Genomic DNA, 16,548 nt, shown 5'->3' with positions numbered 1-16,548 from the left:
CCTTCTTCTTCTACACATTCGTCGTAAAGGGCGGTGAATTATTTATTTCCTCAAGACACACTTTAAACAACGAGGCTCGACTTGGACTAGAAGGCAGTTGCCGACAGGGCCGCCTGTCAAAGCGGATAAAGGCACCGAGTCTGCGGGGAAGGTCGAACAGGCCTGACATCACTAAACACCGCATCTTAACCGTTTAAGTGCTTGCTATTTCTTGACAGTACCGGGGAGGTGGTGTGGGTGGGTGCTTGCAGCGCCGTGGTGCCAACAAGCTCGTGTCGATGAACCGGAAACTGGAGGCGATGCAACATTTATCAGCGCCCCCCCCCCCCAATCCCCCCAGCAAGGGAAAACATCGCCTTGCTTTTTTGCCAAAGTTTTCGGGGCATTGTCATCGCCGGCAGGCAGGCGAGGCTAGGCACGATGCTACGTGGCGTGAATGCACGCATCCTGACAGCCATACGGGGAAGGGGGACCATGGGAAATTGTATAAATGTTTTTTGTATTCCAGGTGTAACGCAAACGGACAGTTGCATCACCAGAGTTTAATTTGGCTGTTCAAGTAATTCACGAGAGAGGTAGAGAGAGAGAGCAAGGGAGATTGGGAAATGCCCATCGTGCTCTCTGCAAGCAGTGAAAATAAGGGATGGTCTGTTGACTTTCCACGCTTGTTTTGGTTCAATATTATCAGAAGCAGACAATGCATATACACTTGTAGTTTGCACGTTGCAATATCAGGGAAACAAACATAGCGGCAACTTTTCGTGATGTGAACATTGTTCAAATTTGAACAGCGCCGCTGTTATTTGTCGTCAAGTTGATTCTTTAGGAGAGCAAACACTCCAGAATTTTAGATGTTATTTTTACAATACAACTTGAATTCATGCTATTTTCTAAATGCATTTGTGGACATCTTTTTTGGGATTAAAGCATCACGTGATGTTGCTTTTGCAACTCGTAGATTGGCGCATTTATTAGTCGATAGGTAGGCCACGTGCAGTGGGGAAAAGTGCGCACACTGCCACCTCTACCAACACTTCTGTGCTGAGTGGAAGAGCAGGCCAAACACACTATAGAAAGAGCTCTCTAGAACCCCCCCTCTATGGGAGGCCCTTTCACCAGCAATGGCATGAGCAAGCAATTGCAGCGCTGAACCTCTTCCAGCTATCGTTGCGTTTGCACAATTCTAACGCGTGCAACTGAAGCGCATTCCACGTCTGAATAACGTTCCCGAAATGTGCCTGTTTGCGAGCGCAGTCAGATGCGCGTGGCACAACCTCGGGCTGTGAAGATCACGTTGAGCCCTCCCTGGGGGAGGAGGTGGTGGGGGGGGGGTATGTTGTGCCCCCCCTCCCCCCCCCCCTGTATTGGAGTGAGTTTCAGGGGAAGTCGGCTGTATAAAGATTGTGTTGCGTGGACGAGCGCGGGGCGTGTTCAATTCACCCTCCCCCAAGTCAGCAAGAATTTGGTCTCGCCAAAGGTGGATCATTGGGAGGGGGGGGGGCATACCTCCTGGGGGAGATCTTGTAGAATGATCGTGTCGATGGGGTCGGTCAGTTTAACACGCAGGCTTTCGCGAACACTATCATCCATAATACAGATTTTTTTTTAGGGTGAGATCGCGTAAATATATAGATGTGTCGTTAAACCCGCCACCACCCGACACAAACAATTAGTAACAGTGGTTGTCACGTAAACAGAACGTGCCATTACATTGCTCTCCAACACACCGGTGTGCTGTACTAGTAACGAATTGGCACGTTCTGTTTACATGGCAAACCTGACTAATTGACTGTGTCGGGTGGTGGCGGGTTTAACGACACATTTATATATTTACACCATCTAACCCAAAAAAAACTGTATTAGGGGTAGGTATAAAAAAATAAAACGCACACAGAGACTTTAATAGTTGTCCAGGCACCAGTGATATTCCCAAAAAAATGACAAAGCACACACCTGGGTTTGAGCAAGATGCCCCGCTTGTATCACGGTGTTGCTTAACAGAGTGGTCCGCATGGAATTAATTTATACCATCTGTCCGAAAGCAGTTCAGTTGAGATGAAGCGAGGTGCCACGTACGGCAACTTCGTAGCCTTCACATTAAAGCAGATACGAGATGAGCAAATCGACCTGCAGGTTTGGAAGATGCCAATTACAGAAACACGATTTCCCTGCTGCCATTGGCAAAACTGCCCAGAATACGCTCCATTGTATCAAAGACGGTGGTCACCTCATCGCGCGCTTTCAGATGTGCTTCTGCGGCCGTCTGGAACGCTCTTCCTCCCGATATTAGGAAGCCACTGTGAGCTATGCACTTTGAAATATCGATTGAAAACTAATTTCTTTAGAACTGCTTATACGTGCGCAGTTGGTTGTCCTTCACACGCACCTCCGATTAGCGCGGTTGGCTACGTACGGTGCGAAAGAAGTTCAACTTACGTACTGATCCCGCACGCTACACAGGGTTTGGGCCCGGACAGTGAGTGCTTGGATGGGCGAACAACATGCACAACAGGTAGTCGTCGGCTGTGGGGCTATGTCGCGGGCAGCAGTCGGCAGTGCAGGGAAATACATTGCTGTGCGGTGAATCCATGGTCAGTTTAACACGTAGGCTTTCGCGACCAATGTTATTCATAATCAACGATTTTTGGGTTTAGATCGCGTTTATTTATAAATGTGTCGTAACCCTCCACCACCCGACACGGCCAATCAGTAAAAATGTGTCACGTTGACAAAGACAAATAGTTCACTGCTTTAGCCCACCGGTGTGTTGAAGCAACAACATTTACAATTTGAGTACGACGTTTCGCTGGTAATTGCAACCAGCATCATCGGGCAATTCGCCAGAATGGTGAGGCTCTCCTGTGTCTCCCGTTCTTATATAGAGCAGCAGCAGGGTGACGTCATCATTAACTCATTAACTCATCAGGTGCAAAGAGGGTTACGACACATTTATAAATAAACGCGATCAAAACCCAAAAATCGTTGATTATGAATCCATGGTCATGCATCTCCCTGCCACCACCAGTCCAACTTGAAGTACGGTCGCATAACTCGTTACGACCCGCACGGTTTAGGGAAAGCTCTTGTCCAGCAGTGGATTAACAAATGGATGTACACCTTCCTGTTAAGAAAATGTTTCTGTGGTGTGTGTGTGTGCAGGCGATTATTCTCAAATATTCTCGATCTGCTGTGTTTCTGGTGTGTGTGTGACGCGATGGATGCGCCTTTAATGTTGCATTTTCAATTTAAGGTGCATAGTATGGGCATTCCGAAAGAAGATATGTTTGGAGGAGTAATGGCGCAGTAATTAGTGGATTGTGCTATGAACCTCGTGTCCTGAGTTCAATTTCCAGTCACGTGTAACATTAGTGGCGAGCGATAATCTTGAATGACTCTGTGCCCGAGAGCTCCTTCACCAGCCTGCACTCTGACCAGTGTGGTGCAGTGGTTTGACGAAGGTCTGTAACATTACAGATTGAAAACTCATTTCTTTCTAACTCATTTTTTGTGTTTAGTTTTTTGTCCTTACATTATTTTACTACCAAAGGAAGATTCATGGATTCATAGTTTAGTCAATGGATCGAAAAATGTATTTCACAAAACTAGGCTTGAAATCCAACATTCCCAGTAGAGGGCATTCTTACATTTACTCACATTAAAGGCAACGGCAATTAGGTTACTATACAAGATTACCACGGTGATATGAACTGCATTCTGAAAAAAAAACACCAACGCGATCTTTGGATGATTAAAGTAGAGATTTAAACGACATTCAGTGCGTTACGTATAAACGCAATACACAAAACGTTAATGAAGGATCATCCACTTTATTACTCATTCCTTGGCACTTAAAAAATAAAGTAAAATGAACAGGTTAAATTCATCGTTTTAAAATATGAAGATAATCCTTGGTGATTATGCACTATTCCCTTCATTTGATTGGTCCGGGGAATATTTGTTGAAAAGTAGTGATGAAATGTTCATTTTAAAGCACCACTGCTGCTTAACTGGACAGCAAGTGCCTTTGGAACAATGGCGAAAGTGTGTTTGGCAGTGGCATTAAGAAATAAAAACATTCACCAAAATATCTTTGTCATTATGAGAGGATAAAAGAAAGCTCTCTATTCAAACTTAAGTGACGGTGACGACGACGACGATGATGATGATGACTTAATACCTAAATGTTCGTCTAAAAATCAAGCAAAGATTTCGAGAGCATTGTTTATTAAGAAAGGAGAACATTTAAAAAATCGCGGAATTTCTTTTCCTGCTACAACACGTAAAACGCACAAAGTACATCCCTACAAGCAATACATTAAATACAAAGCTTCTGCACATTATGCCAAGCATATATTTGTATTTTTTCGTGATTTTTCTCATCGTTTTTTTTTAATGCTACAACATTATAGAAGAAAACATCAAGATTGCAAAAATTCTTAAAATCATATACCCGGTGGTAGACATAAACGGTGACGGGTGGTGCATTTAGTTTTTGTTCTATATCTCTGTAATTCGTTTTGTTTAAACCATCCGCAGTTCCAACCCTCGTGCATTTAACCAATGTCTGCCAAACATTTAAAGGTTAATACAAAAAATACCGTGTCTTTTTTTTTTGCTCAAAGCAAAAAAAACATTTGCTGGATAACGAACCAAAATCTGAGCACACTGTTTTAAACAGCAATGAAAAAGCGACCATCAAACAATGATTAAGCTACTGATAATGGCGTTTATACTCTAAAATTCATGCAACGTATTTTACAGCTAAGTGCAAAACTGTGAGGGTAGTTCATTTCAGAGAGGTTTGATCTAGTCTGAGGTATGCATTCTAAAAAAGAGATGTTATTTAAAGAGTAAGGTTTTTTTTGGGAGGCTGTAGTAATATTTACAAAATCACATAAAGTTGTGATGCACGTTTTCACTCTGCCTTCGTTTGATCGCACACAATTTTTGATGCGTCCCTGTCTTGAAAAATACATTTTTTTAAATAAGTTTTTTTCTTTTTGATTCCTTTTTTGTTAAAACAATTTCACTAAGATTCTATGCTTTTTTTTGCGAATGCCTTTGAGGAAATGACATTAAAAAAAGCTTAGATCTGTAAGTGCTAAGAACGTATCCCATCTCACACCTTTAGAATACCCAATCGTGTACTCAATGCAAGTGTTCTGGGCAGGCAATGTCTGGTTGTAGCCTCGTACACACTGCTTCACAGACAAATACAAAAAAATTCTAAATACAATTTGAATCGGAAACACCTAAACACATCATTCAGTACTCACAAAAAAACAAACAAAATATAACCATTGAGAATGTATTAAATCGTGAGGAATGAGCAGACACCACTTGGGCCACTGAATAAAAACTGGAATCGTGACCTTGATCAAATTATTACCTTCGTTTCACAATTTGTTTTTATATATTTCAGGTTTTGTTTTGTTCAAGAGGGTTAGGGTGATGATTATAGGGTTTGGATGATATAGAAAGTACGTGGACTCGATTTAAGCTTATACAACAAAGGTAATACTTTTCTTTCTCTACACTGAGCCTGCAACATTGGTGAAATTGGTATGACGTCTAGTGTTTAAATAGAGGGGCTATCTCATAGTGCTGTAGTTTTAAAATAATAAAGCATGTGTTGCAGTCCATTGTGTCGTAGCCTTTTCAACACTGGAAATAATGTTAAAGAATAAAACTTTGGTTCAATGAAACATCAATTAAGCCTGGCAACACACTTTTGATGGCAAAATACCCAGCCCCATTATGAATTAATTCATCATCCACGTGTCCATTTGTTCCTCTCGTTAATTTTTTGGGCTAAATTATTAAAATAACAAAAACAAAATATCTTTGGCAATAAAAAAAACACCATAGGTAAATTAGGGAAGCAATTAAAATAAATATTAATGATTACACTGGTAGTATAACTACAAAGCACCTATTTTGAAATAAAATACCTTTCGCCGGTGGTATGTTGAGGTCCGCTCCGAGGGAGGTTCATGTTTTACCATTTTTTTTGGTTTTTGGAAAAGAGCATTGGTCAGGCTAATTTACGTAGAGGCGACGTTGAGCTTCTCACGGCCGCCGTTTCCCAATGACGGTGCGCTCCTTGGAGCGTTTCACTTCACCGCGTAAAAAAAAAAAAACACGGAAATAAAAGTTTCACGACGATACATTTCATTTCGTGCCAAGTGGCATCGCCGAGGAGGAAATACGTCCCAACGAACATAACTTATTGTGTGTGTGTGTGACATTTATAAGGGTTATTATAACCGTGATGCTATTATTTACATTCCTTAGGTCTCTGTTCACCATCACCGGCCAAACTCGGAGAACTTTTTTCACGTTGCTCTGAATATGTAACAAAACGAAAAACGAATCACTCCCGAGGCTTCTTCGTGCATTCGCCCACACGAGCGATCGAATTGAGTTGAAACTTCTGACGGAGCAGATTAGATGGTTGCCGTTGAGGAGGAGGAGGAGGAGGGAGGGGATTTCGTTTCTTCATTTTTGTATTTTCTGTCGCTTTGTTTTAACATTTCCTTTCCTTTCATTTTCCACAAACAATTTGGAACACTACGAAAACCTTTGGTCTGCTCCAGCACTGAAAGCAAATGACTCCTTTCTATGAGAGAGGTGAGCAAGGTTGCCGAGGTATAAAGACACTCAGATAAATTCGCGGGCAAAACCTGCCAAAAACCATTTGGTTCCATTTAGTTGGATTTGATGACAAAAATACATTTGTCAGACCTTCTGAGACAAGGTCAGTGGGAAGTTACTTTTTCTTCTGCCTGCAAGCTGGCATTATTATTTTTTCATTTCATCAGCAAGGCAAAGAGTAGCTTTTTCAAACAAAAAACACCAGCATTCTTTCTGCTAATTCAGGTCAACGACTGACAAGGTGTTTGTTTTTATTTGCTTCCCAATTTCCCTTCGTCTTTGCTGCTCACAATAAACTGTCCACATTTTTCTTGATAAAAAGAACTACCGCACAAATACGTGGTGTTTCAACTGTCTGCAACAGTTTGTTTGAAAGCCAGTTCTGATCATTTGAATGGAGTCGCGTCCAACGTTACACAGAGGTTGCTTTACATTGGTTTCTTCTGCGTCCTCCTCCGTATTCTTGAATATTCACAGTCAAAATGTTTTATATTTTTGTTGACATGTGCAAATGCTTCATTCTTCAGTTAAAGAGTTCGACAAATGCCCACATCGTTTACAACGATGACAATATCGACAAGAGGAAATAATAACGGTATTAAAATAAAAAAAAACCCATTAAAGTTGTGACCGCAACAGAGGCTGGCATCTTACCAACGTCCGCAGAATCATGGCATGTCGTTCATTTCCCTGTAGCTCGTCAGCTCTTTTGAAACGCAGTTCAGAGGACGCACTCGATTTGGGTCCACACCCCCTTTGACGTCCCCCAAGGAGTCTCCTTCGCGAGGCCGTCATTCCATCTCCACCATGAGATTGTGGTCGTCATCGAGATCCCTATCGTCCTCCAGATCGGGGCTCTGGCTTCCCATCGCCACCAGTGACAGGGGGCCTTCGCATTCCTCCAACGGCTCCTCCTTGACGTTCGTGGAGTGTCTGTTGAAAGAAAAGCGAGGGCTGGTGTTATTGTTAACACGAGGGCAATTGTGCTCATCCGGAAGGTCAGCGTGATTTCTAGCAGTTGATGCAAATTGGGGGGAGAGGGATGGGGGGGGGGGGTAATAAAATAATGTCGTGATATTTTTTGTTGGGGATGGAAAAGAGCCTGTGTGAAAATAAATGTTTTCCCACTCCCCCCCATCCATTCAGATTTTCCTCAACATAACTAATGAGACCGATTTGAATGCGGGGTGTCCATAAAAGTAATATCGATGATTATTCACGAACAACGCTAACCATTACATTGATAACAATTTTTTTCATTTGACTCGCATATACAATGGGTCTATCACTATGAACATCATTCAATTGTGAATAGGCAAAGATTTCTCGAGGCCACGATTTTTATTTTTTACTTCATAGACATGCCTCGAGCTCGTTTTAAATGTCCATCGAGCTCGCAAAACAAACTCTTGATATCTAAATTTCGATTTAAAGCTTTCGTGACTGCAGGGATTCATCTTCTTGGTTCTTTCGGTAAAGTCACGTAGAAGGGAAATAATAAAATAATAAAAATAAAACATAATAAAATAATTCTCACGACGTTTCGGCCACAACGCAAGCAGCCGTCCTCAGGTGAAGAACAGGTCTGTCGAGAAGACATAGTCTGAATGACACACCCCAGGCTCCAAGCCTGTTCTTCACCTGAGGACGGCTGCTTGCGTTGTGGCCGAAACGTCGTGAGAATTATTTTATTATGTTTAATTTTTATTATTTTATTATTTCCCTTCTACGTGACTTTACCGAAAGAACCAAGAAGAAGATCTTGATATCTACCCACAAGGGCGAGTTATATTTCTCGCAAAGCAGCCAGCGAGCGAGCGCTTGCGCCGGGAATCCGGCATTGCGAGCCGTTCGCAAGGCACCAAATGGGCCGGGGCGCTTGAAGCGCGGGGGGCAGTGCTCGGCGCTATTATTATCAGACGCTATCGGCAAGTGGCAACAACTAATAAATTGTTCACGCCGCGACAGGAGGGCTCACGCTCCTCATTAGCATGCCGCAGACCGGGCTCGTCGCCCCATCAGAGACAGAGGAAGCCCTGACAAGGTGATCCGACCATCAATCAGTGTCACGCTACCACCGCTCCCTGGGACGAGATGATGCATGTTGTTTCTGCCGCAGATTAATGAACATCTTTTAGCGGCGTGGCAGTGTGCGGCGAGGGAGCGGAACCCAGTGGCGAGACATCGCCCGACGCGGCAGGGAGTGCGTCAGGTGACAGATATCTGTGCTTGCGCGTGTGCGCGTGTGTGTGTGCGCGCTTGCGTGCGTGTGCAGTTGCAAATGAGATGGCGTCATATTTATAGCAACAAGGGAGATGATGTGCATTGTGGGTGTGTGTAAGGAGTGTGATCATGCACGCACACAACACGTCTTGCACCCACTGTAATGATCAATATGGTTGACAATTTCTCTTGTCAAAAAAAATTATGTTCAGAATTTTCTGCTTTCAAGGTTGTTTTTTTTTACTTACCCAATAATTACCGGAATTTGCATCAAGTTACCGCCACCAATATCAGACACACAATTGTTACATACAGGGAAACGTTCTCAACATTGTATTTCTACCAGGACCCCAGGGTATATCCTGCAATCTTCAAATATTATTCACTCATTATCTCTGGCCTCTCTACGTGCTACATAGCTGGATATGCCACATCATGTCGTACACTATATACCCAGTAAATATGCAATGATGGACTAACATTACCATACGGTTGGAACCGTTTTTGGAACCAATGTTGACCCGACGTTGGACCAGCTATTTCCATGTTTATTGGGTATATATTTCCTTTTAGGGCAGTGGCATTATTGATGAATGTGTCGAGTTTTGGTGACACGTACAAGACAGGGTTTTCGCTAGGTTGTTTATACCTACAGGCTGTTATGTCATTATTCACTGGTGGCAGCAGGGGAACTGTAATGGGAAGGGAAAACACCCCGTGACAACCAGGGGTGAACTCCGCAATGAAAGCCCTACATTATATGCTTGTATTAGATGCAGGTGTGGGATATTTATAAGTCCGTTCACTGAAGTTATTTTGGGCTATTTCTCGTGTATTTGTAGGGCTGCTATGTTTATCACCATTCATGTGGTCCAAAAAGCCAAAGATCCCCCGTGTAGCCTTAACAGATTGTCTGGGGCAAGTGCTGTCGCGAGCACCTAAGAAGGCCGGCACGGCACACGAGGGGATGGGTGGCAAGCACCACATCCGGCCGCCTTTGTCTCCCCAGTGGCGATGTTTGCACACCGCACCAGGTACTCATTTGAGGCTGGGTCAACCTAGGGGAGGCCCAGGACCGGTTCCGATAATCGTCACCGGTGTTGGCCGTGAGCGGGAATCGAACCCGAGTCGCCAGATTTGCAGTGCAGCACGTTAACCACGACACCACCGCTGCACTACTGCTTCTTACATGGTACACACTCACACGGACGCCCAATTCTAGGAATGTTGAGCTTGTTTGACGAGCTCGAAAGAAAATGAGCAAATCTGAGCTGTTATATCAATTGAAATGCACAGAAGAATGAATTACCAATTAATTCACGAGATTATATAAACACGACTCATCTGATGTCTGAGTTAGCATGACAGCACATTGATTAAAGCATTAAAGAGGTCCTCTATGATTTTGAAACTAATGACAACATTGCAAGATTCAGTCACCCGTACACGTACAGATTTTTACCCTCCAGAGGTATGCACAGCTCTGCAACACTGAATTTAGTTACGAAATTGAGGGATGTTGGGATCATCCGTTAGAAGTCATTAGTGTGATTGGCACAGTGTTTATGGCTTGTGACAGCTATTATAATGATTATGGAAGAGCGGTTGCATTATGTTGCTTAGACGTATCAAGATAAATATAGCTCACACTTTAAGTTGCTGCTACTTTATCCTCCGGGAAGTGTCAACTGTAAAATGTGACTAGATTATTGTGATCTGACAAGCCACATTAATTAAGTCAAAGCAATGAATGGCGCACATATCAGTGAGTTATAAATAATATAAGTTGCCAGTTGCTAGCATTTGAAACAACGCTCCTGCATTATTTCGCACACGACGGAGCCAAGGTCCTGACGGATTACAAAATACATCGTAATTTTTTTAGTTTTTAAGCAACACAATGCACAATTCATAAGGCATAAGCAAATAAATTATCATAATTTTTTCAGTAGCTTAATTATTAACAAAATCAACTTATTATTAAATATAAAAAAACTAAAATGTTTACAGCTCTTGCTACCATACTCCCAAGCACTCCCCCTACCCACTCGGGCGACCGCCCGATGTTTTAAAACGGGGTTAATGATCGCAGGTTATTCTAACACAACAAGGCACTCACACACCTGTACACTTTAATTGCAGACAAATTGAGGTTGCTGCTGTTTATGAGCGCGTGCACGGGCGAGTATATATGTCAAGCTATTGGCATGGCACACAAACGGGGCTGGTAACAGGAGGCAGCCTAAGGTGCATTCGTGCCAAGAGGGGTAATCCAATAGCCGTTAAAGTCATTTGCAAGTGGGAGCTGAGGCGGATAAATAATATGAAGGGGGGGCGGAGGAAATTTGGAACAAAATATATTTATATTTTCTTTGCAAAGGATACAAAAGCAGCCACACCGATTGTTAAAAGGCGTGCGCTGCAACTGCTGTGCTAAAAAAACACTAAACGAGAGCTACTATAGCGCTTTGTACGCCTTTTGGCGTCATCTGGTCCAACCCATGTGAGACTAGGCTCTAAGGAAAGCTGTCTCGGGTGAGGACCAATCAACTTCAAGGACAGTGCATATATTATCAGAGTTATGTTTTTTGTTTGCATTATGACTGCAGGTATTGTGGTCTATGCAAACATGACTTCTTGTAAAAAAAAGGTGTCCGTTTTGTTGCCAGATAAAAGGGTAAAAAAACAATTATCATATTTTTTACTGGCAAATGAGGTTCCAATGGTACTATAGCTCTCTTTCAAAAGCGACCTGGTTACAGATGACCAAATGATAACTCAAAGAAGTGGCTTGTCACGTGGACATTTCTCGCAGCCAAGTACTCTAAAAGCACGTTGATTCTACATGTGGAGGGAAAATCTGGAAAACCCGGAGAAAAATGCACGGGGTGAGAAACACACAAACTCCAAATGGACGTATTGGCGGTACACCAGTGCGGCATAACACACCGGTCCTCATTAAGCAGTCTGAAATCTAAATCTTCACTGATATTCGCCTTCCGACTGCTTTGCCATCACGAGAACTGACTGTGACGCACCACCCCGCAAGATTTTCTGACGACCCAGGTTTTGCGAATCGCGGGGAAAATAAAAATCACCATTGCAACAATTTCCTTTTTTTTTAAATACCACACGCCGCCAGTGTACCGTCAATACGTTCAAATGCACAGCAGGCGTCGGGGCCAAGATGGAACCAGGCGAGGCAGTTAACATCTCGCCACGTTGCCACCGTCACGTTCATATTTACGTGCTCTGCGATGTAGGCGTTGGATGCCCAGCGCCGGCGTTAACGGCGCGCTACCGGTTACCGGCTTGCAAAACGACACAGGAGATGCCCCCGCCCACCTCCAAGGAGACAGCCGGGAGGGACAAGTTGTGGAGCCTCGCGGGAAGTGGCTCTCGGGGGGGGGTTGGGGGGGCGGCAATCCGGACGTCCACATCGCGAGCGGCAATTGGAAGGCGCTCGCAATTTCCCCCCGGCTGGAAACCGTCAATGTAAATTGTACCCCTTCCTTTGTAACCCCCTGACGCCATCAGAGATCCTGTGTTGATCTCTGACATTTTTCTGTCTTTACACACACAATAAATGATGGCCACGGATAAAACTGAGCTTATTCTAATTATTAGTACCTCGGAAAACAAGCGTGAATGCCTTTAAAGTGTAAAAACAACTTTCTAAGATGTGTTTAATACGGGAGAGCTTTTCATAAAAAAAAATGCCCGTATGTCAATTCAAACTGGGGCTTTAGATGTGTCAATGTCCTTCAAATGTTACCGTTTCCTCAGGATCCCCACAATGTACAGTGATCTCCGGCTAAATAAATGTAACCTTCCTGATCCTTCTCTCTGCTCTGAGGGAGGGTCATTTCCCGAAACATCAGCTCACTCCATTATAATACAGTACAGTGTTATTGACAAATGTGGGGATAGTTCACACTTTGCAACTCAGTTTTAAGCTGTTAATACGTTTGTCTATAACACGACCGTCACAAATAACTCTCATAAACACGATCCAATGTCAATACAATTTCAGTAAAAACAAAAAGTTGTGTTGACAATTCCCGATTCACCCGACGAAAAACATTTTCAAAAGGTTGCCCAAAACGTTTTGAAACGACAAAAACGAAACCAGCGCTAAAAGGATTTATTTCGCTGTCATGCCTTTTGAAAAGCAATCCAGGAAACCCACTTACTGTACATGCGCTTAGTCATTTTTATTCATTTGTAATGTTTGAGTGAGTGCTTTTGGAAAGCTTAACTTCACAATGAAAAGAACATACTGTGATCTACCTGCTATGAACATATGGCTAAAAAGTGTTGACATTCATTAAAAGTATGGAGAGACAACTGAATGTTGCACAAAAGGAGCAGGGAGAGATGCAGGCTTGGAATTACACCGAGAGATAGAAAGAGGAATGGATATGGATGGAACACACACACAGGTTCCTACAATCATTCAAAATGTTCAGAAAGTAAAGTTTCCTTGGGCAGGGCACACCACTGGATGGAATGATGGCTGGTGGTCAAGAATAATAATGGAATGGCAGCCAAGGAACGGATCGCCGCGCCGTAGAGGACGTCCACCTAGGAGACGGAGCAATGAAGCAGCTCGCGTGCCAGTACAAGGCGGATCGTTACTCCGCACGATCGCGAAAGGTGGTGGCGGCGGCTTGGGGAGGCCTCCATCCAGCAGTGGATTGACCATGACTGACGACAACGACGACGACAACGAACGTGCAAAATGCCTCTCCAAAGTGCGGAGAATTCACCGAGCCTGTGTGTAGGCCCGAGGGGGGAGGCGGGGTGGCGTGGGTGGGTAGGTGGGTAGGTAGGGGTGGAGGTAATGCATCCACACTCACAGCGCATGGGAGGGCGAGTGCCTGGGGCTGTTGCTGCCGTTGCTGCTGTGCTCCAGGAGGCCGTTGAGGTCCTCCGGGGCAGTGCCCATGAAGGCGGCCGCTGACGCCAGGGAGTTGCCGAAGCCGCCCAGCAGGGGAAGGTTGGCCTCTGCGAGCGCCGCCTGCATTCGAGGAGCCGACCGAAGGGAGGAGCGAGCGGGGCATAAGGACTTGCGTTCGCAGCGACCCGCTTGCTTGATCTGCTTGAGCGAACGCAACGAGGCTCATGTCACTTGACGTCTCGACTCAACCGTTTCAACGCCCTGCTGCAGTTTAGCCGAGGGGGATCCCCCCCCCCCATCGGTGACAGCTGTCCCTGTGCGGCACAAGGTGTACACAGGACCAGTGTGTAAATAAGCATTAGGCTGCCAATATGGAGGAGATGTTGCGACGTGGTTTTATTAAATCGCAGTGGAATTGAACAAACCTGAATTTGGACCATTATGCCACCAGAAATGGCCTCCATCTTGGACTGTGAATCAGACAGAGTTTCGTTTTTGGTCCTTCCCAGCACCTTCGATTAGCACGGTTGGCTACGTATGGTGCAAAACAAGTTAAACATACGTACGGACATACCTGGTGCTACAGTTCCTAGGCCCGGGGAGACCAAGTCCCAGGGGTTAGGGAACAGAAGATAAGCCCACCCACCATCATTTCCTACAACTCTCCGCCTGTAAATATTGGGCCCCAATAGTTACGCCAAGTGAACGGCAATGTATGTATATATATACATATTTTCCCCCACTGCAGCACTACGAATGTTAAAGAGCATTACGATATAGCTGCTGCTGCATTTATGTAGACATTGTCCTGGAGAATGAGTCACGATGCAAATGTTTCCAATCCGAGAGATCTGTTTGGGTCAATGGCAGCAATGGGCAATTTGGCCAAGAGCACTAACGTTGCATGTTTCTTTTTTTCTAGGGAAGGAAACTAGAGAAACCACAGGATATCCATGCACAGCAGGGGGAGAAATTATAACCTCGACACAGAAAGGTATCCAAGTCAGGAATCGAACACAGATCCTCAACTAAAAGTGTTACCACTGCCGCAATGAACTGGGAACGGGAAAACAGAACCAGGGAAAGAAGCAGACCCACTATATAATTTGGAAAGATTACATCACGAACGATTTGTCACTTATTTGAATAGCACGGGATGAATCGGGTTTGGTTGGCAGAAGATGGGAAGCAGTCTTGCCCAGTGTGCTGCCAAGCGCAGGAAGGACTACAACTTTAAGAATCTAATACTTACACAGGAACGTATAATTTTGAGAGGAAAATTAAAAACAAAGATGAATCCACATTTATATAATAAGACAATATCACAAATAAGCCGCGCGTGCTCTCGTGATGAATTACCACACACCTTCCCGCTTGTCAAATATATCTGGCTTTATTAAAATTAACTTTTATTGAAAATATTATTATTATTACTTTAACCTCTGCATTTGCAATCATTCACATTACCGCATTTTAAATTGGAATAAAAATGGTCTCCCAGCACTAATAACTCACGCGACTTGTAATTGACTTATCATTATTATCAAAAACGCTGTGGTAACTTAACAACCAGGTGCGTTAATCGTTTCGAATGATAATTATTCGGCTTAATCAAAGTGACGAATAAGTGTAGGTAAATCTCACCACCAGTGGGTAAACACCCAAATGAATAAACGCATCCAGTGTTTACATTATCTAACCCAAACAGACACATGGAATAGACCAAAATAATAATAAAAAAGCTAACATTGGCATTTCTCATCGTCCAAATGATATTCATGTGAGCTGTTCATTTTAAATGCAAAACAAACCGCGTAATTTTTTTCTTCTGCACTATCTTATTAAATATATGATTAGCACGACCGTGTGCCGGGGAAAATGAAGTTGAAAAACCAGTGGAATCATTCATACCCCCGTCACGGACGAGAAACGATGTTAACGCGGGCCGTTTTAATGATTAAATTTAACGAACTGACGAGTCAATGATTATGACAACTGTGATGATGACACGGCCTGATGTGGGATGTTAAATGCCGCCTCGTGTGCCACATTTTTCGACTCCTCCGAAACCACTGTGGCACCAGAGGCCGCGATTCTACGCACGAGATGACCCGGGTGTGGAATGTGGTGGAGGGGGGTGAGCAGTAAAAAAAAACTTTTTCTCGCTGTTAGTTTAATCAAAAGTGCTCCAGTTGCATGAAATTTTCAACGGAGCGCTTTCCCCCGCATGCATATTTTATAGCAGTCTCGTCTCTTCAATCAAGGACATTTTCATAAGTAGCAGCTGTCTTTGCGCATTATGTCGGCTAACGGTCAGATTACTGAAGAACGGCCTGTGCCGTACGAGCAACACAAAAGGCATCGCGGATGCGTTAATACGACTAAAATCAACGTCCAGTAACCAACGTCCTCCCCTAACGGGAGATTTACCCAGCCTTGTGCTATTGTTTGAAAAAAAAATATTCTATAATGTTTTCGGCAATTCATGTGTCTATTTGAAAATGTATGATGGGAGGAAGAAAAAAATCCAGAGCAAAATGAAGAGGCAAAAGAAAAAACCCATCACCATTTCGTCAGCCACATCTTACGGTGGACCAATGCTGAATGCGATTAAAAATTAATAATTTGCCATAAGCGAAAACAGTAATGCAAATTCATTACCGTGGACATTATTAATATTCATGGAACTGTGTCTTGCAGTTACATTTTTTTCCCGAAATGAAAAAAATGTCCCGCATTAGATGAAATAATTTCCACATGACTTGTTTCAC

General features: G+C 43.7%; 1 protein-coding gene across 10 annotated transcripts in view; it reads right to left on the bottom strand.

Moving 5' to 3' along the window:
* Positions 1–3,707: 3,707 nt before the first annotated feature.
* LOC133356599 (forkhead box protein P2-like) overlaps positions 3,708–16,548 on the bottom strand; it is a 292,969-nt gene continuing 280,128 nt past the window's right edge. For all 10 annotated transcript variants that reach the window (XM_061574212.1, XM_061574214.1, XM_061574215.1 and 7 more), the window contains 2 exons: positions 13,737–13,897; positions 3,708–7,587 (listed from right to left, as the gene is read on the bottom strand). In XM_061574212.1, coding sequence (XP_061430196.1) covers positions 7,446–7,587; positions 13,737–13,897 — 303 coding nt within the window. In that variant the 3' untranslated portion in view covers positions 3,708–7,445. The remainder of the gene's footprint in view (positions 7,588–13,736; positions 13,898–16,548) is intronic.

Source organism: Lethenteron reissneri, chromosome 54, assembly GCF_015708825.2.
Source record: "Lethenteron reissneri isolate LAM-NWPU_2019-01 chromosome 54, ASM1570882v1, whole genome shotgun sequence".
Classification (NCBI taxonomy): Eukaryota; Metazoa; Chordata; class Hyperoartia; order Petromyzontiformes; family Petromyzontidae; genus Lethenteron; species Lethenteron reissneri.
Note: the sequence above shows the minus strand (reverse complement) of the source record. Positions and strands in the feature narration are given on the sequence as shown.